The 25245-nt window shown below is 45.3% G+C and overlaps 1 protein-coding gene across 2 annotated transcripts in view; it reads left to right on the top strand.

The window, feature by feature from the left end:
• The window catches only part of PPM1H (protein phosphatase, Mg2+/Mn2+ dependent 1H), a 257949-nt gene that overhangs the window by 148190 nt on the left and 84514 nt on the right, over positions 1–25245 (top strand). For both annotated transcript variants that reach the window (XM_082742521.1, XM_082742520.1), the window contains exon 5: positions 24833–24917. In XM_082742521.1, the coding sequence (XP_082598647.1) occupies positions 24833–24917 (85 nt within the window). The remainder of the gene's footprint in view (positions 1–24832; positions 24918–25245) is intronic.

The raw sequence follows: 25245 nt of genomic DNA, 5'->3' as shown, positions 1-25245 counted from the left end.
TTCTCTCAGTCCATCTGCGCGGGGGGCAGGGGGGTTGTCTCCATATTGTTTACAGTCAGACTTTCGGTGCACTGGAGGCACGCTGGGCAGCCTCTCATGGTCTTTCCAGCTCTCAAGCTTTGTGATTCTTTTTTAACCTAGTGTTTTGGCAAGCACTGGTTGTCTCTAAGTAACATAGAAAAGTTCTTTTTTTCAGCAAAGCCCTTTAAAAAGCCTCCAGGCTTTTAGGCATTCAGCAAACAAACAAGTCTTTTTTATTTTTTTTTTCCTTGCAAGACTTAGCTGTGAAGTCAAGGTTATGCTTCCCTGGGAGCTAAGCAGCACAAGAAGCCCTCAATCATGCTGCTGGGCCCAGAGCCCGCCTGACCCTTTGTGTTGGGCTGTGCTTGACCACCCAGCTTTTGGATCTCTGCTTTTCTCTTCCAGTGGCAGGCCAGACAGTATAGCCTTTCCCAGCTGCAGCGTGGGGACTTGTTCCCTGCCATGTGCCATCAGACCTGCCTGCCAAAACTGGATTTATGCAATTGACTTTCACACTGATTTCTCGCTACTTACCACCACTCCCACCCCCTCTACCTACCCCCACCCCACCACGACTTGGTTCTTTTTTGTGTCAAAGTTTATGTATAATTCCCCCCGACACACATGCACCCTCAGTCGTGCTCTTTGTAAATCTGAGCTGTCAGGTCATAACCGTAATAGCCACCAGTATTGCGAGGACAGAGGGTCGCTCTTCCAAACAGGCTGCCCTAGTTCTCAGTGTTGATTGGTCTTTTAAAAAATGGCTAGACTGTTCACTTTTTAAACCCTTCATTTAAGTGAAATTGCATAGCCAAGTCTCAGTATAGAAAACAGAGGAGAATACTTGTGGTAGGGCAGGTTACAGAGTAGTGAATAACCCAGATTTTGGAGAAAACTTCTCTGGGTTCTCTGGTCCTGGCTGCGCCTCCTTGAGTGCCGTGTGACCTTAAAGTGTGCAACCTCTCTGTGCCTTCATTTCTTTATCAGTGAAATGGGGATAGTGAGACAGATACCTTATCTGTAATAAGGCTGGTAGAAGGATTATAAGCATACAAAATGCTAAGTGCAGTTCCTGGCCTGTAGTAATTGTTCAATAAAAGTTTTTATTACTATAGTGATAATAATGATCGTTAACCTCCATCTTAGTCCCTTAGGGTGTTCTACGAACTTAAAAACCACTGTACGGTGCTGGGCTTTCCACACCGTATTCTCACATTATGCTTGTGCCTACAGAAGGCATCGAGTAAATGTCAGAGAACAGGGCCTAGCAAGCCAGTCTTCGTGTTGTGTTCCGGAAGGGATACTTAATGATTCCGATGATGAGAAGTCTCTCAAACAAGTCTGTCTAGGCCCTGAGACTGGTTTTCTTGGTGACCGCGCAGCTGTACCCTTTGCCCTCTGCATGAGGAATGAGGGTCACCGGGATCCATGTGGGGCCTTGTCTGTCCCCTGCAGCCGCGGTTCAACAGCTCCAAAGGCTCCAGTGGTATTCGCACGTAAGAACAGCCACGCGCATGCGTTTTAGCTTTTCCTGACCTCGGGCTCTTCTAGAAAACCTCCTGGTTTCCAAACAGTATAGGTTTGAAGGTCAGAACCTTTTGGGGGTGATGAGGCCACATCAGAACGAGCTAGACATTGTCCTGTTGCAGGCCACTGTACTTTCTGTAGCAAATACTTAATTACGGGATGCCGAGGCATTAAACACTGTTTCACTGCGTTGCCAGCAGGCAGTCTTATGGTTGCCCCAACATGTCTGTCTGTCTGTCTGTCTGTCTCTCTCTTTCTCTTTTTTTAATATATTTATTAGAGAGCGCACGTACGAGAGAGCAGGGCAGGGGTGCATGGCAGAGAGACAGCGTCTCAAGCAGACTCCATGCTGAGCTCAGAGCCTGACGCGGGACTCAATCTCCTGACCTGAGCCAAAACCAAGAGTCAGAGGCTTACCCCACTGTACCACCCAGGGGTCCTGACCCAGCATATCTAGAAGAACTCTCAGGCCTATGATGTGGGGAATGTCCAGTGCTGCTTGAAGGAGAGGCAGCACTCGTGAATTTCCCAGCGTATCTGTGCATAATATATGCACTGTGGGCACATGAGAACATGTGACGAGCTGTGCCAAGTAAGTATGTCCCAGGACAGGCCTCAAAGAAACCAGACAATGGGCTTAGAGAGCCAGACACACCCCAGCTCTCTTTTCTTTCAGCATTTGCCATTTCATAGAAGTTTGCCTGTGGCGGCCAGCTTCAGGAATATACTGGTAGCTTCCACTGGTGTCCTTGGTCCCATCTTTCCCGACCCAGACCCAAGGCTCTACTTTTCCCCTCCCCATGGCCTTGACTCTGTCCTTGCCCCTTCTTTGGCATACAGTTTACTTCCCCACCTCACTCACCCTACTTCTGGAACAACTGGCTAGCTGCTCCCTGAACACCTGTCGTCTTCCCCCATCCCCACCACCTGCATGGGGGCCATGGGGCACTACCTTGCCAGCCTTCTGTGCAGTTAGGTGTGGCTGCATGGTGGAGTGTTAGTGGGGGTGGGGAGGGGGAGTGGTGAGCAGAAGTGATGTGTGCCACTTCTCAGACCTGACCCATAAAAACCTCCATATGCTGTAATGATTTGATTGTGTCCCCCAAAAAGGTAGGTCTAAGTCCTAACCCTCAAATCTGTGAATGTGACCTTATTTGAAAATAGGGTCTTTGTAGATATAATTAAGATGGAAGTTGGGATGAAGTCATAGTGGATTGGGGCAGTTCCTAAGTCCAACGACTGGTTTTCTTATAAAGCCACGTGAAGACAGAGACACACTGGGAAGATGACATGTGAAGGTAGAGGCCAGGAGTGGATTAAGTGACACAAGTCAGAGAATGCCAGGGACTGCCAGGACTCACCAGAAGCTAGGAGAAGCAATGAAGGATTCTCCCCTAGAGCCTCCCCTAGAACCTCCAGAGGGAACAGGACCCTGCTGGCACTTGATTTCAGGCTTTCAGCCTCTAGTAAGAGGGTAGACGTCTGTTATTTTAGGCCACTAAGTCTGTGGTAATTTATGCTAGCCCTAGGAAACTGCTATGCACACCATCCTCCCTTTCTGCCTTTTCTGCCATTGAGAGGTTGACCTGCAAGGTTGGCCTGGGAAACACGACATGGAGGATTTCCTGTTCTGACATCCCTCTAGAAATTTCCAGGTCTGTCGCTGGATGAGGGTGGACCCCCACACTTGTGACTCCTTTCAGTGGTTTTCTGTTTGAACTACTGTCTTGATGCTAGGAGCCTTCGTTGGAGAAGGTTTTGAGAAACAACTCTGGGAAATGGATTTTTTTGTATTTACTGAAGGGATGCAGCTGAAGAGCCTGTTTGTTTCCCAGAGTCCTCTCTCCTCGGTACCACAAAGACCTTTTCTCTTGTGTGCATTTTAGAGAAAGGCTGGGGGTTATGAGGAGTGGGACAGTTTTTGCATTTTGGACCCTGAGATGAGTAAACTGATGGTGGTTTTTTTGGTTCTGCTATTAGGAAGCATTTGTGACTGCTTCTAGGAAAGTTAAGAACCTTACAGCACGTGTGTTTTGTATTAACTTAGTTCCTAGCCTCCTCTGATCTTACCTAATTTTATTTCCCATATATATTTATTTTCTGTTTTACCTGGTGTCTATTCGTGTAATCTCTCTTTAAATCCTTTCTGGAACAAAGTAAGGTCTAAATAATAAGATGTCCTGCAAATGTGTTCACACTTAAAATGTCCAAAATTAAAGGAAGAGCTTAGGCTCTCCCCAAAATTGCTTATAAATAGCATTGTTGTTTGAATAGGCCATGATAGCATTGAAATCATGGAGGGCTTGATAATATTCTTTAAAGGAGCCTACGTAAGTAGGTGCGCCTGGCCTGGTATGACGCTACGTGGTGGGTGCACAGGAACCGGGAATACAAAGGAGATGGTTACTTGTGGGGAAACTGCCCCTGGCACATGGAGATGCCGCATAAACATGGCTTCAGCCCCGTCGCCCTGGCTTCCCGTCAAGACTGATTCTGGATTACATTGTGAATACATCCTTTCTCGTGACCTCCATTGCTTAGCCCTCAGTCAAGACCAGCACTCTCTCACTTGAACCCCAGCGATAGGCTGCTATTTCCCTCGTTCAACTCTGCCCTGCAGTGGTCCACTTTCTGCACAAAACAAGCGTGGTCTGCTTTGTAGAAGATCCATCCTCTGCTCCAAGCCCTTCAGGGCTCGTCTCTGATCTTACATGAACTCATCTGATGCCCTGCCGGGCCTTCCGACTGGCCCTGCCCACTTCTCCAGCACTCCCAACCCCATCTGGTCTTCCTCATGCCCCTTGGCCCCACTCATCACCCATGCCCAGTGCACTCCCACTCTGGAGGCTTGACGCACACAGTCTTTTCTGCCTGCACTGTCCCCCCCACTGCCTACCCCCGGCTTTGCACGTGGCTCTCCCCTGCGAGTCCTTCTGGCCTCATTGCTCCCTGCTCGCCTCCTACTCTGACATGCCCCGCCACCTTCCTGCACAGACCGCAGCCCCTCCCAAGGCTGTAAGCTCCGTGCGGCAGACGGTTCTCTTGGGTACCCTGCTGTCTGTGCCTGGCACAGGGGAAGCACTCAGGGAAAGAAAACGAGGGAGAGGAAGCAAGGTCTTAGAAGTTCTAATTTGATCAGTAAAAGTATGGTTTTACTGGGGCTTCCATTATGCTCGAGGTCACATGGGTTTAATTTCAGCTGATGGTTTATGGCTGAAAAATTCCAGCTTCTTTAGAGGCTGAGCCCTCCTCCCTGTGTTTGGGAGGTTTTTGTTCAGCACAACTATCACCCAAAGTTGCGACAGATTTGCCTCAGATTGGTGCCTCAGCTCTGTCGAGCCACTTGCAGCCGTGGTCTCCTCTTACTAATCGAGGGCATACCTAGATTTTCAGTGCATGGTTTCCCCTCTCTGCAATGTAGGACATAAGCTGGGGGACTCGGCTCTCCCCAGACGGTACCTCTCCACATCTGAGCTCCAGAGTAAGTGATCTCTCTGGGTGCACACTCTCTCCCCTCTTCTGGGTCACTCCCACTTGTTCTCATTTCACTATTTTTGTCCCTGGTAATTTTCTGGAGGGAAATTCACCAGAGTTCAACAATTTTTCTATTACTGGATGTGACCAAGGAGAGAAGAGGGAGGGTGGTCATCACTGGCATGGGGCAGGAACCCAGTACAGGTGGCAAAAAACAAACAAACAAAGCTGGTTGCTGGATGAAGGCAGGAATTCAGGACTGGGAAGAATCCTGGCCCTTCTTAGAGGGTAGTGGAACGCATTGGTGAGTGTCCCTAAATGTTCAAAAACAACCAGGAGTTTAAGTGGGAAGTAATGGTCCACTAGGAGGAAGGAGGAAGCATAGCATATCAAAGAAGGAACCCTGAGGTAAAACGGAAGATGGGGTTGAGTCTTGGCAAACCCTTCGTCTCTCCCTAGATCTTGGTCTCTTCATCCCTAAAATGAAACGATCAAACTGATAGGATTTCTAGGCTCAAAAATTTCTGTGAAGAAATGTCATTTTCTACCTCTCTGCCTTATGCACCTCTAGTAAATATTTAATGATCTACGATAAATTTTAGCATCACATCAGTGATTTCAACTTTCTGTGTTTGACAAGTGTGCTCTCATTATCCCCCAAGAGAGCCGCCGAGGAAGCAGCGAGCTGGGGACCCACAAGAGGTCATAGCAGTTTCTGTGGTGCTTCCGCCTGCTCTGTCAAGTACTGAACAACTAGGCTCACAGCTGAAGAGCAGTCCACCACTCTTGGGGCTGGGGGTCTGAAGCGTGGTCCCCGAGGGAGCACTCCTTCTGCATGGATTCAGCACGCCGGGCCTGGCAGGTGTTCATGTATCCATGGCCAAGTACACCGTGTGGTCGTGCTTAAGGCTTCTGGATAGCCGTGTCCGACTGCCGTGTGCTCAGAGCATCATCTTCAACCTGAGATTCGGTGGGTCCCCCTCAGAACCACCCCAGGTCATTCGGCCATTTTATCCCCTTTTTATAAGACAATTTTTTGAGTCACTCTGGGAAGTGGCCTGGCCGCACAACCTTTCGAGGGAAAGAGAAGCCCACTTTCTCTCTTGCGTCAGATACCCTTTTTCCTTCTCTGCCGTGTAAAGGTATCGAGAAAGTGTGGCCAGCAAGGGAACAAAGATCGCAGTTGTGTATGCAGAAAGAAAAGACGTGTGGAGCTTTGGCGAAGTTTATGTCCCACTGCTGAAGGGAAGAGCACACGTGGGTGCAGCCAGGGAGCTGTGTGTTGGGGTTCTGTCCCAGGGAGTTGTCCCACGTTGTCTGGTGAACGTGCCTCGTGGATCATCTTTAAATTCCGTCCTCCTCGGAAACCAGTGAAAACAGTTTTAACGACAAACACATAAGCCATGGCGATCGCGAAGCCCCGCACATGCAGGGACCTCCCCTTGGCAAGAGGGCTGTGGGCACCGATGAAATCACCATCAGATAGGTTTCATCTGTGGAGTTCATGTGAACTCTGACGCCACCAGACCTCAAGGCAAAAATAGATGCTCTTCAAAGACTTTATAGCCTCCAACAGTTGTTCGTGTGGAAACCAAATGAAGATGTTGATTCTCATGAAAGGGATCTCACAGCTACAACGAATGGCTCTAAGTGATCCCAGCCAAACATGAGAAAGTGTGAACTTTTTCATCTGTGATTGAAGGAATGTGATTGGAATTAGGATATATTACTTGAGGATTCCAGGGCCGTTTTAAGCACTTAGCTTCAAGCCCTGTAGTTAGCCTTTTGAACAGCAAACTCATGTTTCAAATTATAACAAATGGCTCTATTAATGCTCTCTCTAATTGCTTCTGAACCTCACTCTTAAATTGCACCAGGCTGAGGCTATAAAGGTTTGCTTGCCGAAAGCTTCCATCTGGGTTTCTCCTTTGAGAGGGAGTTGTGAATGGGAGCAGCCAGTGGGACCGGGGTGATTGTGCTCTGAGAGCCTCTTGTTCTGTGGTATGTGGGACTTGCTGACCAATGCCAAACATTCAAAATGTAAATCTGAATAGGTCCATAGAAATTGGGACACGGAAACATGGGATTTGATGGATTGTGTTTCTCCTGAGTGTTTTTGTAGAGCAGTGTTGTGGTAGGAAATGCCTCTCCAACAGGGTTATTATAAGAACAAGCTTACAGCTTGAACCTTGCCCCTAAAAGAACATTCGAAAACAGTGTATCTATGAGGACACATTTCTGGTGGATTTACTCCAGTGGGTTTTTCTTCCAGTGAATTTACCTCTTTCTTTGTTTTGTTTTGTTTTTTTCCTTCCTCATTCCCGAGATACAGGAGGGTAAACTGGTATATTTTTCTCTTAGACTTTGAGAAGGAACGTTAAACTCTTAACTGGTTTGTATAAACTAAAGGTTTTTTTATTCACCTGAAGATTTCTTATTTCATACATACTAGCCCACAGTATAAATATTTCCTGTACATTCTTTTTTTTTTTTTTTAAGATTTTATTTATTTGACAGAGAGCACAAGCAGGGATGCGGGGCTCAATCCCAGGACCCTGGGATCACAACCCGAGCTGAAGGCAGACACTTAGCCAACAGAGCTACCCAGGTGCCCCCTTTCCTGTATATTCTTTTTTTTTTTTTTTTTAAGATTTTATATATTTATTTATTTGACAGAGAGACATAGCGAGAGAGGGAACACAAGCAGGAGAGTGGGAGAGGGAGAAGCAGGCTTCCCGCTGAGCAGGGAGTCCAATGCTGGGCTGGATCCCAGAACCCTGGGATCATGACCTGAGCCGAAGGGAGCAACTTAACTGACTGAGCCACCCAGGTGCCCCTTCCCTGTACATTCTTGTGTCAGAAATGGGAATGATGTTCCCACTCTTTCTTAGAAGTTTCTACTTTTGACACTACTGATCCCAAGGAAAACAGGAAGTGGCTTATCTATTGGAAAGCATGCTCCTTATTTTGTTGGTGATGTTCTTCCTCTTTTCCTTTATCCTCCCATCCATACTCAGAATTCAGACTGATAACTGAACCTTATCAGAGTGTGAGGAAGAGCAGGGATAATAGCCCTTGTGGCTGAGACACCTCACATGGCTGGAATGACTCAGTTGCCAGCATACAGAAAAGAACCCAACATTGTCCCTCAGCCTCCATTTGGCCGTTGGTCTCTTTCCTGAGCCGTCCTACTGGGGTTTCTTTTTCTGATTTCCCTGACTTCATTTTCCAACTAGACCAGTCACAGTGTCCAGTGTTCCTTGAAAAGGAGATTTTTCTTCTTTGACCCCTTGAAGATACTCTTTGGCTTTGGGTAAATTTTTTCTGATATCCCAGGCACCTCAGCAGTTAACTTAAGTAGATCCAACTGGCTCATAGTTAGAAGTCCTGGTTTGTCTCTCCCTCTCGTTGCTGCTGTTCTTGAAAGAGACTGTTCCCAGGTTTTTAGCCTTTCATGTGCCATCATCTCTTCCCTAGCTCTGTCAGTCAGCTTCTATGAAATTCAATTGCCCACCCTTTTCTCATCTCCCCCTACTTTTTCCTTCTGTTTCTCAGGAAATACTCTTCAGTGTGGCCCTCTCAACAGTATGTCTGCACTCCCTGGCCTGGACTTCCCCTTTGTCCTGACAGCCTTCTCCTTTAGGCATTTATTTTGTATATGTCTATGCATGTTTGCATCCTGAAACTTTTGTAAAAACAAAAACCAAAACAAAACTTTCTACTATCGCATAAGCAGTGTCGGTTACTTGTGTAGTTTTTAAAAGATTAAGGAAAGAAAGGCATATTCCTACCACCCAGGTGGGATCACTTGGTGTTCCACTCATTGCTCCTTCGGGTGTTAAAAGGTACCTGTTGTAACCCTCCACAAATCTTGTTCAGAATAAACACCCCTGGTCTCCTGCACACAATCTTCAGAGAGCTGGTTTGAGCCCCTCATCACCCAGGTCTCCGGCCCTGACCCGGTTCATGTGGTATTTCCTTATTCACACATGGCACCACTCAGAATGGAGCTGACCCGGGCACTCCATAGGTGTTGGCTACTCCCCTATGAAGAGAGCATCCTTACGCCCTTCGGACCTTCTCCCACAGAGCTGTACCACAGGGACTGCCTAATGGACTGAAACTCTTTAAATTTTGTGGACATTTCAACCATTTTTAATTCGCGTATTTTAACTGACACTAGTTTCTCTTCTTCATTGTCCACAATGAAGAATCATGAAAAGATTGTGTTGGTTTCTAAAGTCCAAATCGATATTCTGCCTACAGTGCTTCTTTCACTTGGACCAAAAGAGGGATGGGGGCAGGTTGGGGATGACATGGTGTACTCTCTCAGAGGATCCAGGCAGACGACCAGTGATCTGGGCTTTCCTTGATTAGCCCTCACAAGCCATTCTTTATGGGCACGCTCTAGAATCTTACTCCAGATTGATACCAAGCCACATTCCCCTGTTGACTGAGTCCATCGTCTCATTGAAAATTGGACCTGATTTGCCCATCTCCAATCTTCGGGCACATTTCTTCACTGTACTTGCTCCCAGATCCCTGGCAGAACTATGGCTATCTCATTTTTGAGGACTGTAGTGCCTCAAGATACAATCTGTTGAAGCCAGAGGACTTGACCCCATTTATTGTGGCAGAGCTCTCTTCTGAAAGGATTTCATCTATCTTGGGCTTTACTTTTTGTTTGTTTGGGGTTTTTTTGTTTTTCTCAAGGCTGTTTTCCCCTCCTCAATCTGACAGGTAAAATAGCAATAAAATAGTACTTCTGCTTTGTTGTCTGTCAGCATCACACCTTTGCTGTCAAGCAGCCAATTAGTCTCTTCTTCAGTTGCCTCCATTTTTCAAATATAACTAAGGCAGGCCAGTTCCGTTGTCTTCACCATGTTATGTAAGCATAAATCTATTTTGGGCTTCAGCTATGTGAATACTTTTGATAGGTTGATGGTACTGTTCGCCCTTGGCCTTCCCATCAGAAGTAATGGGATCTTAACTCCATACTGTTGGTCTGAGTATTTGCAAAATGGCAAAAACATAAAGTCCAAAATAGGTTTCTTCACCTGTAAATGTCAGAGATATTTCCTGTTTGCACAACGAGAGCCATTTGGGAAGCTATAGAGGGACAACAACATTCTGCAGAGGTGAGTTAAAACTCTGCCTGATTTTGGGCATGTCCAGGGAGGAATAAGAAGCTGCATGGCCAAGACCTGGAAACTTATTTCTAAAGTCCTGTTCTGGACCCTGCCTACCAATCCCAAAAAGGTAAAAAGAGAAATCTACGGACAGAGGATAAGACGGGAACACAAAAATAACAATTGTTGGCCTTTGACTGCATGACCTTCATGAGCCATGCTGACACATGTCATGGTCTTCTTTTGTTGAAGCTGGAGTTGGGTGCAGGGCTTAGGACCAGTACAGCCTATCTGCCTCTTTCCCCCTAATCCTGGTGATGAGGGAAAGTCATTCTGGAGAGGCAGCAAATACAGAAATAAAATGAGAGCCAGAACAAGGTAACCCTCAAGTATCCAGTCAGAACCAGTTGAAGTCAGAGTAACAGGAACACACCCTGCGTACTCTTACTGGGCAAACTATTTCGAGGAGAGCCAGAATGGAGATAGGCAAAGAGTGGGGAGGGAGAGGGAGATTAGCTTTCTTCAAAGCAGCTTCCACTGCAGTGTCCACCCCCTTTACTGCTGCAGCGTTGTGAATGAGAGCATTTCGAAAAGAGAATGGAGTCAGAGAGAGATGCCTGGTGTGGCTTTTTGCCAAGAAAGAGCAGCTCCAAGTTTTATCTGACAAGGTTTTTGGGAGTAGGGCAGGAGACTACCAAGTGTGAAGCCTGTTGTGTCCCCAGGCTCAGTCAGGTGCCTCTTATCCCTGAATCTAACCCACTCTTGGTAAAAAAAAGTGAGGAGATGTTAAGAGCTTTTCCTTCCCTAGTCCCATTTGAGAATTATTGTGCAATTATCAACTCTTGGGAAACAACAACCCATATTATTATATGAAAGCTCAGGAAATTCGTGTGACAAAGAAAGGTATTTCCCAGACTCTCTGAGCATGAATTTTTTTTTTTGGTGGCTTCCTACTATTTATCACTCAGAAGAGCGTTCCATGGAGGCCAACTTCAGCTCATTGACTTTTGGTGAAGAGTTCACCAGGTAAATGAGGGAATGGACCCATCTTTCTATGTTCTCACTTAATATTTACACACTCCTTTTCTATCTACATTCCCTGAAGCATTTGTTTCAATTCCATAGTTTTGACCACCGTGTAAATATAACTATTCCCAAGTCTCTTTTTCTAATGCTGACCTCATTCTTGAGCATCACACCCGCATTTCCAGCTGAGTACTTACTAGTCCCTGTGCCGGAGCATCAGTCACATGCCCTGAATTCAGCATGCAAAGGCAAGAGGCAGTATCCTCTTCACCAGATTGGCTTCTTTCCGGTCTCCCTGTCATTAGTGATATCATCGCCCTCCAGGGACAAAGTTGGGAACCTCACTGGATTCCCAGACATTTCGTTTCCTTTACCCGGGAGGATATATTTAAAAATTATGTGCATATGATAAATACAGATAGAATTTTTAAAAATTTAATGTATTTTATCTCTGAGACTTCTATCTATTCCCATAGACATAGTCCAGACTCCCATTTTTCATTTGAACAATTGCAATAGCCTTAGGTAAATTGTGGGGTAAGCAGGATTCTTGTAAGTAAAGGGAATTTGGCATGAGACCCTTTTATAAATCTTTGTCAAGATAAAATCTTAAATTACAGATACGCTTAGAAAAATGTTGAGGCGATTGTGACATTAATATTAATGAATAGGGTGGGGTTTTAAAGCTGGTGATCAAGAGAAGCAGGAATGTTCCAGTACTACTCTATCAATCTGCCTTGTTTTCTGTGGAATTCTGGCTGGATCTGAACACATGTCCGGAAATGACCATGGGAAATCAGCATACCATTTTATCATTAAAGTCTATGGTAGGCCACCTAAGTACAATTTATTTTTTCATTTATGCAGTTCCTTAGGGTGACAACAACTATGGACAGTTACTGTACAAAACAACACCATTCCAAGTAACTGTTTTAGTTTGACTTGGGATATGTGAATTTCCTTTAATGATTCAGTCAGCATCGTTAATAAACTAGTGAAAAAAAAAAAAAACTAAAAAAAAAAGACAAAACCCCAAGCTATATGTAAAGTGTCTTGCACATAAACTCATCTAATCGGAAGAAAGTGGTATTGCCCTGTTTCTTAAATGGGGAAAATCAAGTTGCAGAGGGGCTGCTATTCCCAGCATAGCTAGTTCATAGCTTGAACTAGACTTTGAACTCCAGGCCCTAGTTACTTTCCACTCCACTTCCACTGGCTCACAAAACCTAACTGATGGTTGTGTTCAGTGAATGAGAGATGGGCTTCCCAAGCATTTGTCATGTAAGGAACTGGCATGGGATTGTGTAAGGACTGGCAGGGTAACTATGAGCAGATAGAACCAAAGAAGGTTTACAGAGAAGGCAACTAGCCTCTCTGGGCCTAACCATGGGCCACAAGCGAGCCCACCTGCCCTGTGAGGTGAAATCCTGCAGCTTAGTTTTGAACAGGGGCTGTGGCAACAGGGATGCCCTGTTTACTTCCACAGTGTAGGTTGCAAGACCTTCTAACAGATTACACATTCTAGAATGAATTGTTCATGGATCTGACTTTGCCCTTACAGAGCAGATGTAGTTCTTGATTTATAGCACCATAAAGAGAAACAGTAAAGGACACTTCAAGACTTGGCAGGCAAATATAGACAAAGCTCCCCCATGTCCTTTTGAATTCCAGGGGTGGGGACTCCCGGTTTTCGATCAATGCATAATGTGAAGATCTGAAAACTCTTTTCCTGTTTCCAACCATAGACTCTTACTGATTTGATTTAAATAGAATTTCCTCTTGTTTGTTTTGTTCTAAGCATGAAGAACTGGTCACCCGCCATTGTTTGAGTAAAACCATTTCAAATTGCATGAGGAGAGTGGGATCAAGTCATTCCTCATTCTTTCCTTCAGGCTGAAATACCACAGTTGTTTTAATTTCCTTCAGAGCATCTATTTTCTACCCCCTTGAAGTTTTTTTTGTTTTGTTTTGTTTTTGTTTTTTTATTTCTCTTCTTGAGATTCTGTTCATTTGTTCCATCGCATTGCCTTTTTAAAGTGAAGAGGTCAGAACTGGACCCAGCTCTAACCTGCGTGTGACTCATGCAGAGCGTTAGTAAAGAAGAGATTGCTTCCTAGATGCTGCATGCCCTACCTGCCTTGGCACACAAACACTCGAGCTATTGTAGTCATCATGTATTTTTAGAAAGGAAGGGGGATCCATCCTACTCCCAAATGACTACAGTAGAGAAAAAAAATAAAGAAAAAAGAAAGGTGAAATCCTGCAGCTTAGTTTTGAACAGGGGCTGTGGCAACAGGGATGCCCTGTTGACTTCCACAGTGTAGGTTGCAAGACATTATGCAACTGGACTCACCCAGTCTAGCTACTTGCTATGGGGAGAAAAAGGTGCTCACTTGTGGGCTTGAGGAGTGTGTGTCCATTTGTGCTGCGGGAGCTGTGTCTTGCTGTGGATTATAGGTATTGACCGGCTGATGCAAATGGAAAATGAACCTTTAAGTGGTCAGTGTGTGTACTAAAATCTAAACACACAGGCAGAACTTTACAGCAAAGTTCTTTTAAAACTGTGTAAAACGAGAAATGACTGTGGGATTTTCAGAAATAAATTTAGTTTGAACTCTGTGGTACTTGAAGAGAAAATTTTAAAACCCGCTGTTGGCAGTGGAAAATGGTGCAGCCACTTTGGAAAACCAATTGGCAGTTCCTCAAAAATTAAACAGTTACCATGTGACTCAGCAGTCCCACTCCTAGGCATATAGCCAACAGAATTAAAAGCATAATCACACCAAAACTTGTAAATGAACGTTCATAGCAGTGTTAGTCACAGTAGCCAGAATGGGGGCAAACCAAATGTCCATCAAGTGATGAGTGTATACATAAAATATGGTATATTTATATAGTATCTATATATAATATCTATATGGTGGAATATTCATTTAGCCGTAAAAAGGAAAAAAGTAGTGATGCCTGCTACAAGGATAAACCCTGTAAACGTTATATTAAGTGAAAGACACTGGGCATGAAAGGTTGTATATGATATGATCTCATTTATACAATATATCCAGTATAGGCAAATCCATAGACACAAAGTAGATCCGTGGTTGCCAGGGGCTGAGGGAGGGTGGGGGAACGGGGAGTGACTGCTGATGGGTACGGGTAGGGTGAGTGGTTCTTTCTGATGGATGAAAATGTTCTGGAATTATATAGTAGTGACAACCTCGTGAATTTACTCAAAAATACCGAATTACACACTTTAATTAGATGAACTTTATGAAATGTGGTTTATAGTTGTTTTTTTAAAATAGAACACATAGCATAGCTCTACTGTTCATTTATAGATGGATCCCTTGTTATTATTATTATTATTTTAAGAAATAATCACCTCAGCAAGTTTTCTTTAATGACTGAGGCTTTTATTACTTTGGGAAATGTCGTGCTGGTGCATTGGGTTTCATGAGTGTTGCTGGTAAAGCAAGATGCTTGTAGAAAGTGGCTGAAGTATGACATTGAGATATTATTCTGGGGGCTATGAATACAGCCTGGGCTGGCTGTGAGAAAAACAAGAACATCCGATTCAGTTATGGCTCTATAAATGGTCACTTATTTGTGCTACTATTCAAAGACTGGTAATTTTTTTCTCCTGACCGTTCTTTGGTGAATATTTTTGCTGGGAAACTTAACTGGGTGCTTGAGGTTCTGTTAAATGAATCATCGTATTTGCAAACTTTTTCTTCAGTATCCATTCTGAAAATGGAATGACTAGACATACACCCAAACTAATTCCAGGCTCGTGGGATTATTTTTTCCCTTCAGCTATTTTCTGGCACCTCTAATTAGCCTCAACAGCCTGGCTGTCCTCTGATGGTAACCCCTGCTTGTTCCGTCAGCTGCCCTGCTTTCTTTTCTGTCGACACATTTCTAATACCTCTGAAGGAGACAGATGCTTCTGCTGCATCTGAACAGGACTCACAAGGTCTGATGCTTTTTGACAAAATGGATGCCTCTTCCCTGTATTTTGGAATTGGTATACACTGTCAAAAAGGGTTTTCCGAAGGGTTTCTCTTTGTCACCTTGTATCAGATTTTCTCCTCCATTCTGGAAATGTGCAGTTTAATGTTGCGTTTCGAATCACTTTCAACTGAAAAAGTGTGTAATGGAATCAGGGCATCCCATGAATACTCTTAACAGGGTGGAAGATGCCCTTTGTTTGCAGCTGTGCGTTCCAAGGGGATTGGTGACAACAGTGAAATTACACTGGGGGGAGGAGGTTGCTTCATAATGGACTCCTTGTCCCTTATGATTTAAGAGATGCACCAGGCTTGACTTCTCCCATCCTCACGCTTCAGTATTGATTTGTATGTATTAGAATCTAAATTGTGGCGATTGCCACCTGAGAAGAAAAGCAGTCACTGTACAAGTTCGCCCCTGTTTCTCTACCCACATACCTGAGGCTTATTTTCCCAATGGTTTAAATTTAGGCTTGAAAGATGCCTGAGAAATGATCTGGTCCTATCTCTCCCTTTTCTAGGCAAGGACATCAAGGTCCAGAGCCAAAGACGGGCATGAGGTAGGGCTGGCACCCACAGATTCTGATTCCCAGGCCAGGTCCATCTCTGCCATCCCGTGTGGCCTCACGACCATGGGTAATGCACACATGCGTGCCTCCCTCCCATGCTGAGGGCTTTCGGAGCTGGGAGAGGGTTCAGCAATGAGCCATTGCCCCCGCAGGACTTGTCAGTTCATGCTTTGGCTTTCACAGCATCACCTCCTGGGTAAAGTGTCTGAACTTACCACCACCCAGAGAGGATGGATAGTGCAGAACCTTCCTCCTGCACATTTGCATGTCATACATGTACACCTGCTTAATGACACACGTGGTGGGTTCCATGCTGCCAGGCTGTCTGACCTCTAAACAGCGAGAGATTGTAATGAAGTTCTGTGCTGTTGGAACTCTTTCAAAGGTGAACCTCAAAGCACTTTCTTTGCTGGCTGGCTGTTCCCATGCCTCAGAGAGAAGAAGAAATCAAGGGATGGTGAGAGGAAGCACCTTACTTTCAGCTCTGACTTCAGGAGTGAGCTTGATCCCTCACTTTTGTTTTGTTTGGAAGATTTTTCGTACCTCTTATTCTGTGGAAACTGAACTGCTGGACCATTACCTGCTTTTTAAGTGCAGCAGCCTGGTATTTCTTTTCCATTTCTGCTCTGCAGAGAGGGTCCCAGCATTAAACTGGAGGGGTGTGTGTATGTGTGTGTGTACATACGTGTATGGGTACTTACATGTGGGTACATATAAATAAAGTCTGTATTTATAAATTGAAATCTGTATGGTATACCCATTTTCCCCCACTCTTTGTGCCACTTGGAGAAAGCCTTCTATTGAGGCTGACAATAATATATTTATTAGTTGTCCCCTTATCATGTCTGTGAGGCCTCTATTTGCAAAGTCACGTAACTGTGAACTGGAGATTTTTGGTTTTGAGCCCAAAGGGTTTACCTTGTGGAGGCGGAAGGGCTGAGAGGCCATCTGCCCAGGCCTGTGCCTGGCGGAACATGCGCTTCTGGGCTTGCTGAGGGTCACGGGAAGGGAGCACTGACAAAAGTTTTCCAGCATTTGTCATGTGATTCTCCAAATGTCATCTTCTTAAAACAATGTCATTTTTAAATGACATTTAAAAATATCTTACAACAAAGACATTTTGGGGCTTAACTAGTTTGTATTTTTTAAGATTTTATTCATTTATTTGACCGACAGAAATCACAAGTAGACGGAGAGGCAGACAGAGAGAGAGAGAGGAGGAAGCAGGCTCCCTGCTGAGCAGAGAGCCCGATGCGGGGCTCCATCCCAGAACCCTGGGATCATGACCCGAGCCGAAGGCAGAGGCTTTAACCCACTGAGCCACCCAGGCACCCCAACCAGTTTGTATTTTTATAACAAAATCCAGCCACTGGTTTCTCAGCGGCTCCTGACACAGCTTCAGGATCCCTCTGCTGTCGTGCCTCTGCCCTGACTGATGACCCATCTGGCTAATGACCTCTGACATGTGATTGGGCACTGGGTAGAGTTCTGTGGACCTGTGCTTGGGGCATACAGAGTTTGCAAAGATTGGTAGTGGAACAAAGATGAGTCTGCACTTAGTAGGACTTGAGGTCTTCTATGAATATCTGGCCCAATCTGGGCAAACAAAAGGAATATACATTCCTGGTAGCAGTCAAATAACAAAAAGATACGTGAGGCAAAATTAACTCTCACACTTCTGTACCTTTGTCGCTGCTCAGTCAAATGTATTTTTTTTTTTTAAATCCTGTCAAGCTGCCAGGTGGTGTGGTGATCAAATGAGGACACTGCCCCAAACTGAAGGTAGCAGCCATCCTTTATTCACTTCCTGTAATCCTGAGGGCAAGAGGCAAAGAAAAAGAGATGTGCCAGCTTCCCAGTGATCCATTTTCCCCCGTGAAAGGCACCTGGGCAGGCAAGGCTCAGTTGGCATGTGGCACAGACCCAGGGAATCTTCTCGCTGCTAAGGAGCCTTTGCTTCTGCCCCTGCGTTTAAAACCAGGAGATGGTGGGGGGAGAGGGTAAGAAGGAGAAGGATTCAAAGTGGAAAAGTACTGAGTGAGAATGGAGAAAAGTTCCAGAGACAGGATTCCCATGGAGCTGCCAGGGCTGGGAAGGCAGATTGGTGCATAAATGTGGCTGGTGGGGGAGGCTGCTTCTCCCTCTCCGAGACTGAAGCGCACTGACTGGGCCCTCATCTGATGGGGGAGGGCAGCTTCCTGGGGAGGGGAGGCTGCCTGGTACCACCTTTGTACCTTTTGGGGGGTGCTCTTGAAGGAGCACACCAGGTTTTGACCTGGGATCAGGCCTTATGATGGGGCCATATATGATCAGGCCATATATGCAGTATCTGTGTTTAGTTTCTGTTTTTACAAAAATGGGATTATGCCACATATTACTCTGAAACTTGCTTTTCTCACATAACCGTACATCATCGATACCTCTTACTTCATACGATCCCTCTTACTTACTTACATACTTAACTCTTCTATTTGTTGTTGTTGTTGTTTTGGGTTTTTTGTTTGTTTGCTTATTTTGTTTTCTTAAATACCATATAATATCTTATGGATTACAAACCAATCCATTCAGTGTTTCCCCTTCAGATAGACATTGAAACTGTTTCCAGTCTTTGCCGCAACAAATGACGTCAGGTATGAATTCTTGTCTGTATATCCTATGTACTGAGTTGTCTGGTTTTTTTTTTTTTTTTTTTTTTTTTTTTTTTAGGATATAGTCCCTAAAGTAGGATGACTGAACCATCGACCGCATCATTATAATAGATTAAAAAGGTCTAACCGTTTACATTCCGAGTAATTATGAGAATGGCTTTTTCCTCTCACCCTCTAAGAACTACTACCCGTCATTAATTTTTTCAACAAACGTTTGCCAATCTGATGAGCAAACGTTATATGTTATTTTTACTTTAATTTGCATTTTCCTGGACTAGTGAGATTGAGCATCTTTTCTTGTGTTTATTGAACATTTGCATTTTCCCTTCTGTCAGTTGCCTAATCATATCTTTTACCCATTTCTCCCCCTCTGCTTGTTTGTCAGATGCCCCTTGAAGAGTGTCATTGCTGCTCTGAGGTGGGGTTTCCCAGGAGTTGGTATGACCCCTGAGCAGAAGTTGTCAAATCGAGTGAATATTTGAAACAGGCATCTCATTTGACCCCTTATATTTCTCTTGACCGGTTAATGATTTGACTAACTTGGGGAACAAAATGCCAGTCTTTTTGACTCCAACTTGTGACCTCAGAGGATAGAAATAGCCAGCTTTTCAAGAAATTGTTCTCTGAACTCAAAATTCTCATCAATTAGCAATAAATTGCTTTTATTGATGTGGCTAATGTTTGAAGAGGGTGGGAGAACATTTTGAAAACCATTAATGTCTTTGCCTTACATTCTCTTCTCCCATCCTTGCCGCTGACTCCAAAGAACATGTTAGACTTTACCCTTCACCACATTACAGATAAGGTTCCATCTGTCTTGCTGGACAGGAAATGAAAGCATGTGAATATCAGTTTCAGTCTCTGTGAATGAAAGGCTGGACTTAACTTTGGGGATTATGCTTAGGAACCACCCTCTGTGGTAAGAGATGCCCGTAGGAAGTGGTTGCCCGTGGATTAAATCACCTCAACTCTAGGGCCCCCCTCACTTAATCTTTGGCCAGTCTCTGAATAAGGAAATGGAATGTCATCCAAAATCTGACCATAGTCCTATCTCTAGGTCCAGATCTGATGGCTAAGAAGAAAGGCCAGGGCATCTGCCTCATTTTCCTTGATTCTTACTACAGCCACAGCTTTTTTTTTGGTTTTGTTTTAGATAGCTTTCCTTAGGAAAAACAGCCCATAAAATAACGAAGTGGAAGATAGAAAGTATCCGAGGATCCCATGATGACAGAATGTAGCTTTAAAGCATTTCTCTGGTTTATTGGTTGTTTAGTGCAAGATTTGTCAGCCTTCACACGCACTCTATTCCCTTTGAAACCCACTCCCTCTCACTGCCCTGTTCCAGATTGGAGACCAGTACTCTGACACATTGATCCCGAGATCAGAGGGATGAAAGAGCAAAAGATCAAAAGGAAGCCAGGAAGCACATAGGAAGAGGCATCATGATTTAGGGACTGGGAAGTCTGACTGCCAAACATGCTGTCATCTTTAATCCATGGGCGTCTCATAAAGGAAGAACTTGGTAGTTCAAACAGAACTGAAGAACGTTCTGTACATCGATGGATTTGATATAAAGATCTATTTAAGAAAGTAATTAGCTAGGGTTAGCCCAGTGGCGAATATTGGAATTGAAGGCTGATATCTCTCTGTGTGTGAATTTGAGGTTTAAAAAACAGACCAGAGTGGTGGCTGAAGGTCAAGGGTTCTGCCTCATTTGCCTTCATCTCTCGAGTCCCCTTTTTAGTGGTGATCTAACCAGAATGACATCCTTTTACGTTCCTTGTCTTTTGTAAAACCAATGAAAAGGCATATTTTCATTGGCATGGATATTTAAAGGTCCGGACTGTACACAGTGAATTAGAGACACTAATGTTGTTACTGGGAAAAGTTTTATTCGAGGCCATTGCTCTGGATACATCTGTGGATCCTCCCAAAGTGTAGCTCACTAACTCTTTATCCACATAATCATCTGTCCATCAGCGGTCACTGTGTGTCTATCTTAGGCCAAGCATTGTGTGCTGAGAGTCAGAGAGTCAGAGACTCTCAGGCGCCAGCCAGAAATGTGCACAGGTAGTTAGAGAAGCCATGGGAGCAGCCGCCGTGGTAAGGACTGGTGACAGCTGTGACATACACACCATGGTACCACAGAGAAGGGGCCTCGCAGGTAAAGCAGGAGGGCAAGAGAAGGCATTCTCCTGGGCGGACTCTTGAGAGCAGTAGCTTGGCCAGAAGAAGGGTGAGGTAGATGTGTAAGAATAACAAGAGTGAGGCTTAAAGCCAGAAACAGAGGCAAAATGCAGATAATGATGGATTTTGGAAATGCTGGGGGTGCCTAAGGGAGTTTCGTCAGGGATATGACTTGACGAGAGTCATGCTTTAAAATCACAGTGGTGACCATGCACGGGGTCAGAGGAGGGCAGAAGTGGGAGCAGCAGAGAGCTCCTGAGTCACGTGGACTAGCTCTGATAGGGCCTGGAACCAAGATACTAATGGTGGGAGTCAAGGAAAGGAACAGATTCACATGCTGTTGGGGAAGTGAAATTTACGAGATTCAGTGCGTGTTGGGATGGTAGGAGGATGGGCGGGAACCGTCTGAGAGAGCTCTTGGTGTGGGGCAGGCGACCAGGTGGGAAGGCCTGTTTTTCCCTAAGATGGAAATGCTGAGAGAGCTGTGGGTGGGATGGAGTAGGATCATTAATTAAGCCTGAAACAGGCTGAATCGGAGATGATGCTGAGTATTCAAGTCGCCATATCTGTTGGTGGTGGGCTGTTCCAGGCCACAGGTGCTGGAAAGGATAGTTGGGAGTCATTGGCATATGTGGTTGTCGAAGCCTTTTCCTTGTTCAATAAATTTTAAGGGAGTAAGTCAGGCCAGCTTCGTGGATGTGCAACTGTCGGTCACACAGGCCTCACTCTAGGGAGGGCCCCACATTGGGTTTGATGCACTGTTGTCACCATCTTAAAATACACATTAATTTTTAATCAAGAGGCTCTGCATTTTTATCTTGCACTGGACCCTGGAACTTAGGTACCCAGTCCCGCTTATCGTATCTTGGCCCTATTATAGTAGTAAGGCTACAGTGTTGAGTAAGACAGCCATGGTTCTGTCCTTAGGTGCTCACAGGCCTGCGTGTTAAGTCATCAAGAACGACACGTGATGTGCTCTGTATTAGAAGTAACAGGCTCAGGGACCATGTGGGAGAGGTGGTTAAACCTAACCTTGGGGGTGAGAGAGTTAGGAAATGAGATTACCCAGCAAGCGGAGGAGAGAGACAAAATGATAGCCCATAACATCAGAGGAGGCGTAGAGAAGTCTGAGAAGGGAGCCTTCAGGGACATAGGGAATCCAGGAGAAGGGGGTCCCAGAAGCCAGATCAGAAGAGACTGACCAGTGCTACCAAGCAGATTAGGAATGAGGTCATATCGAGCGGATAGAGTAACAAAAGAGGCCATTGGATGCTTTTGAGAGCAGTTGGTTAGAGAGAGGGCCAAGAATTAATTTACCTCTGTTACCAAGAATGTATTTACTAAGGGATCAGTGGGAGGTGGGGAAGTACAACCCCTAAATGTAGGTTATTCTCTTAGTCAGAGAGAAAAGAAAGCAGGCACTACAAGGTGGGTTGTGGATGAGGAGAGTATCAGTTTTTGTTATGTTTTGTTTGATTGTAAGCTGAAAGTGTTTTGAGCACAGGTTTGAACTATGGGCCTATGGGCAGAGAGCCAGAGGCCTGCATGGGAAGTAATGTATGGACACACCCTGGTTGGGAAGAGAAGAGAACAGGATAGCAGAAGGAGCAGGTGCATTTCTAGGTAAAGACCCCATTTGGCTTGGAAGTCACCTCCACTTGTGCATGGGAGCGTCTGCTGCCTCTGTCTTCCTGCCTTGAATTCAAGGGAAACGCGTCTCCGGAGTTCTCTCATTTGCTCTCATATTCAACAAATAGTTACAGGGCTCCTGTTGTGTGACCGGAGAGCATTTGGAATCTAAGAGCAAGCAGGCCGCTGAGCTCACCTGTAGGTCCTGCGAGAGGAACTTCTGTGGCCTGATGGCGCAGTGTTGGCTCCTCCCCACCCACCTGTCTCCGCAGTCTCTGATGCTGCCTTCCATCTTCTCTACCTTCCTCCTCTGACGCGTTATCTTTTCCTTGCTTCCCAGATAGCCATCTGTCCTAGTTGGAGCAGGGAAGCTGGAATTCAGGGACCATGTAGAGAAGGGGAAGAAAAGTGAAAACTAGTTGTAACCAAATTTTTGGAAATAGAAGGTTGCCCTTGGAATTTAGTGCCTAATGACTTTTTATCTTATCCGCCTGGTTCTCCCGGCCCTTCATGCTACTTTGAGATAAGGCTCTAACCTAGACCTTCTTTCAAACTCTCCACATCTCTCCATCCTCTGTCAAATCCCCTACTCCCTTATTCAGAGTTAGCCTTAGCTGATGAATTAGGATAGAGTCCATTTGAGCGAACACACTGATTTTTGAATGGTGGATATCACCTTTCTTGCCTGGAGGGATGGGGTTGCATTTTACAAGTGACTCTGGATTTATAAGAAGGAAATTTAATTTGTCCTATTTTGGGCATCATCATAAAAGAAGCCATATGAATATTACATCTTTTTCCCAGTCAGTTCCCCTAAAACTTTCCATTTTCTTATAGCTTCCACTGGTTTTCTTGTAGACCCACTATTCTCTGAAGCCCTGCGTGGTGTTCAGTATCACCCCCTCCCGTACCTGCCCTCCTACCGGTTTCTATGACAGACAGCAACTGGGCGTAGGTGGTGTGGGGTGGGGGTCGGGGGGAGGGCAGGGGGGAGATTGGGACAGCTGCAGCCATTTATAGGGATTGCTTCTGAGTTGGGGACCACCTCTGTTGGGGGAGGAAGGGGTGGCTGGGGACTCTTGGCACAAAGAATGCAGCTGACCCTAGAGTCAGTGATGCAGCCACCCGGAGCTGAGCTCAGGGAAGGCATTTCCTCCCGTTGGGGCTCTTCACAGAGAAGTGTATGGGATTCCTGCTCCCTGGTACCTGGAAGCTTTTGGGTTCCTATAGAATGCAGTTTGCAGGCAACTTCACTGACTGGTAGGGAGAAATGGCTGCTAGGAACCACTTCAGAAAAGAAGATCCAGGAACAGGAGGCTCCATCTGGACGAGGCCTAGGAAACGTTCCTCCACCGTTAGCAATGCTGTGGCCTCTCCCTTCGGTAGCTCCTCTGGGGAGCTCTGTTCTCGAAAATGCTTGAGTCATCAGTAGCTTTGGGGCACATTTGTGGAAGTGTGTGATTTTCCCTAAGCTTCGGGATGAGATGAAAATGTTTTTTCCTGGACCCAGAAAACTATCCCTGAAGTCCGGAGTCTCAGTCAGGCATTCTCAGATTGGATCACCTGGGGATCATATTACAGTGAAGATTCTGATACAGTAAGTCTGGAGTGGGACCCGAGAGTCTGCATTTCTGATATGATCCCAGGTGAAGCCAGTGCTCCTGGCCCAAGGACACATGGAGTAATGAGAATCTGAAGCTGTACTGTCTACTACATTAAGCGCTAACCATTGTGACTGCTTAAGCTTAAAGATAAACGAATTGAAATTAAGTAAATAAAAAAAATTCACTCTCTCAGCTACACTAACCATAATTTAGATGCTCATTACCCACATGTGGCTGTTGGCTGCCATATTAGATTACACAGATTAAAATATTTTCATTATCACAGCAAGTTCTGTTGGAAAACATTAGTTTACAGTAAGCCTCAGTTTCCCTCATTTACTTTTTCATCCATTTGTTCACTGAACATCTGTTACGTGCCGAGGAGGATGGTTGGTCCTGGCCATTAATGGATGGTTCCAGCTAACAGAAAAAGTAAACGTCAGCTACCCCAAATGTAATGTTCTTAAAGTAAAGATACCTATAATATGGTGAGGGAGTCTTAGTTGGTAACAGTGAATGTTGCCACGCAGGTTAGAGGAAAAGGCGTCACTAGGGCATTTCATGTGTGTGTGTGTTTTTAAAGATTTTATTTATTTGACAGAGGTCAGAAGTAGGCAGAGAGGCAGGCAGAGAGAGAGGAGGAAGCAGGCTTCCCACCCACCAGAGCCCAATGTGGGGCTTGATCCCAGGACTCTGAGATCACAACCTGAGCCAAAGGCAGAGGCTTAACCCACTGAACCACCCAGGTGTCCCGTGTATTCTTTTTTTAAAGACTTTATTTATTTATTGAGAGGGAGAGAGAGTGTGTAAATGCGTGTAAGTTGGGGGAAAGGGAGAATCTCAAGCCGACTAAGCACAGAGCCTGATGCGGGGCTTGGTGTCGCAACCTGAGCTGAGATCAAGAATCAGATGCTGAACCGACTAAGCCCCCCAGGCACCCCTCATGTGTGCACATAGCACAGAATTGAGGTCCTTAGGAGGTCGGCTACTGACAGTACATTTTTACCATTTCAGGGCCATAATCATCAGAAATGGAGAAATCATCCCCATGTCTTCAGAATTTACCCCCGAGACTGAGCGCCAGCGACTTCAGTACCTGGTAAGAGTCATGTCAGTTTGGTGGAATGCCGTGGCGTTGGGGATGGTGTCGGAGCTGTTTCAGAGAAACGTGTCGCTATTGACATGGGAGCAGGCCCACAGCAGTCAAACGACATATGGTCTTAACTCCCCCACACACACCTTCTGGATCACACATCCTAGCTCCGCGTGTGACGACACACTCCACCTCCGTGAATTTATTATTGTGGCTGTTTTCCTCCCATCTGTAACCAGTCAAAGACATGATGTGCTCTGTTTCTTTTAATGGTTTGGTATGTACAATATGAGATGGGGTGTTGGATAACACAGTTACCATTCTTCTACCCCTC

This window comes from Mustela nivalis (assembly GCF_964662115.1).
Source record: "Mustela nivalis genome assembly, chromosome: 7".
NCBI classification, from domain to species: Eukaryota; Metazoa; Chordata; class Mammalia; order Carnivora; family Mustelidae; genus Mustela; species Mustela nivalis.
The sequence above is the reverse complement of the archived record's forward strand: the minus strand, read 5'-3'. Positions and strand labels throughout refer to the sequence as shown.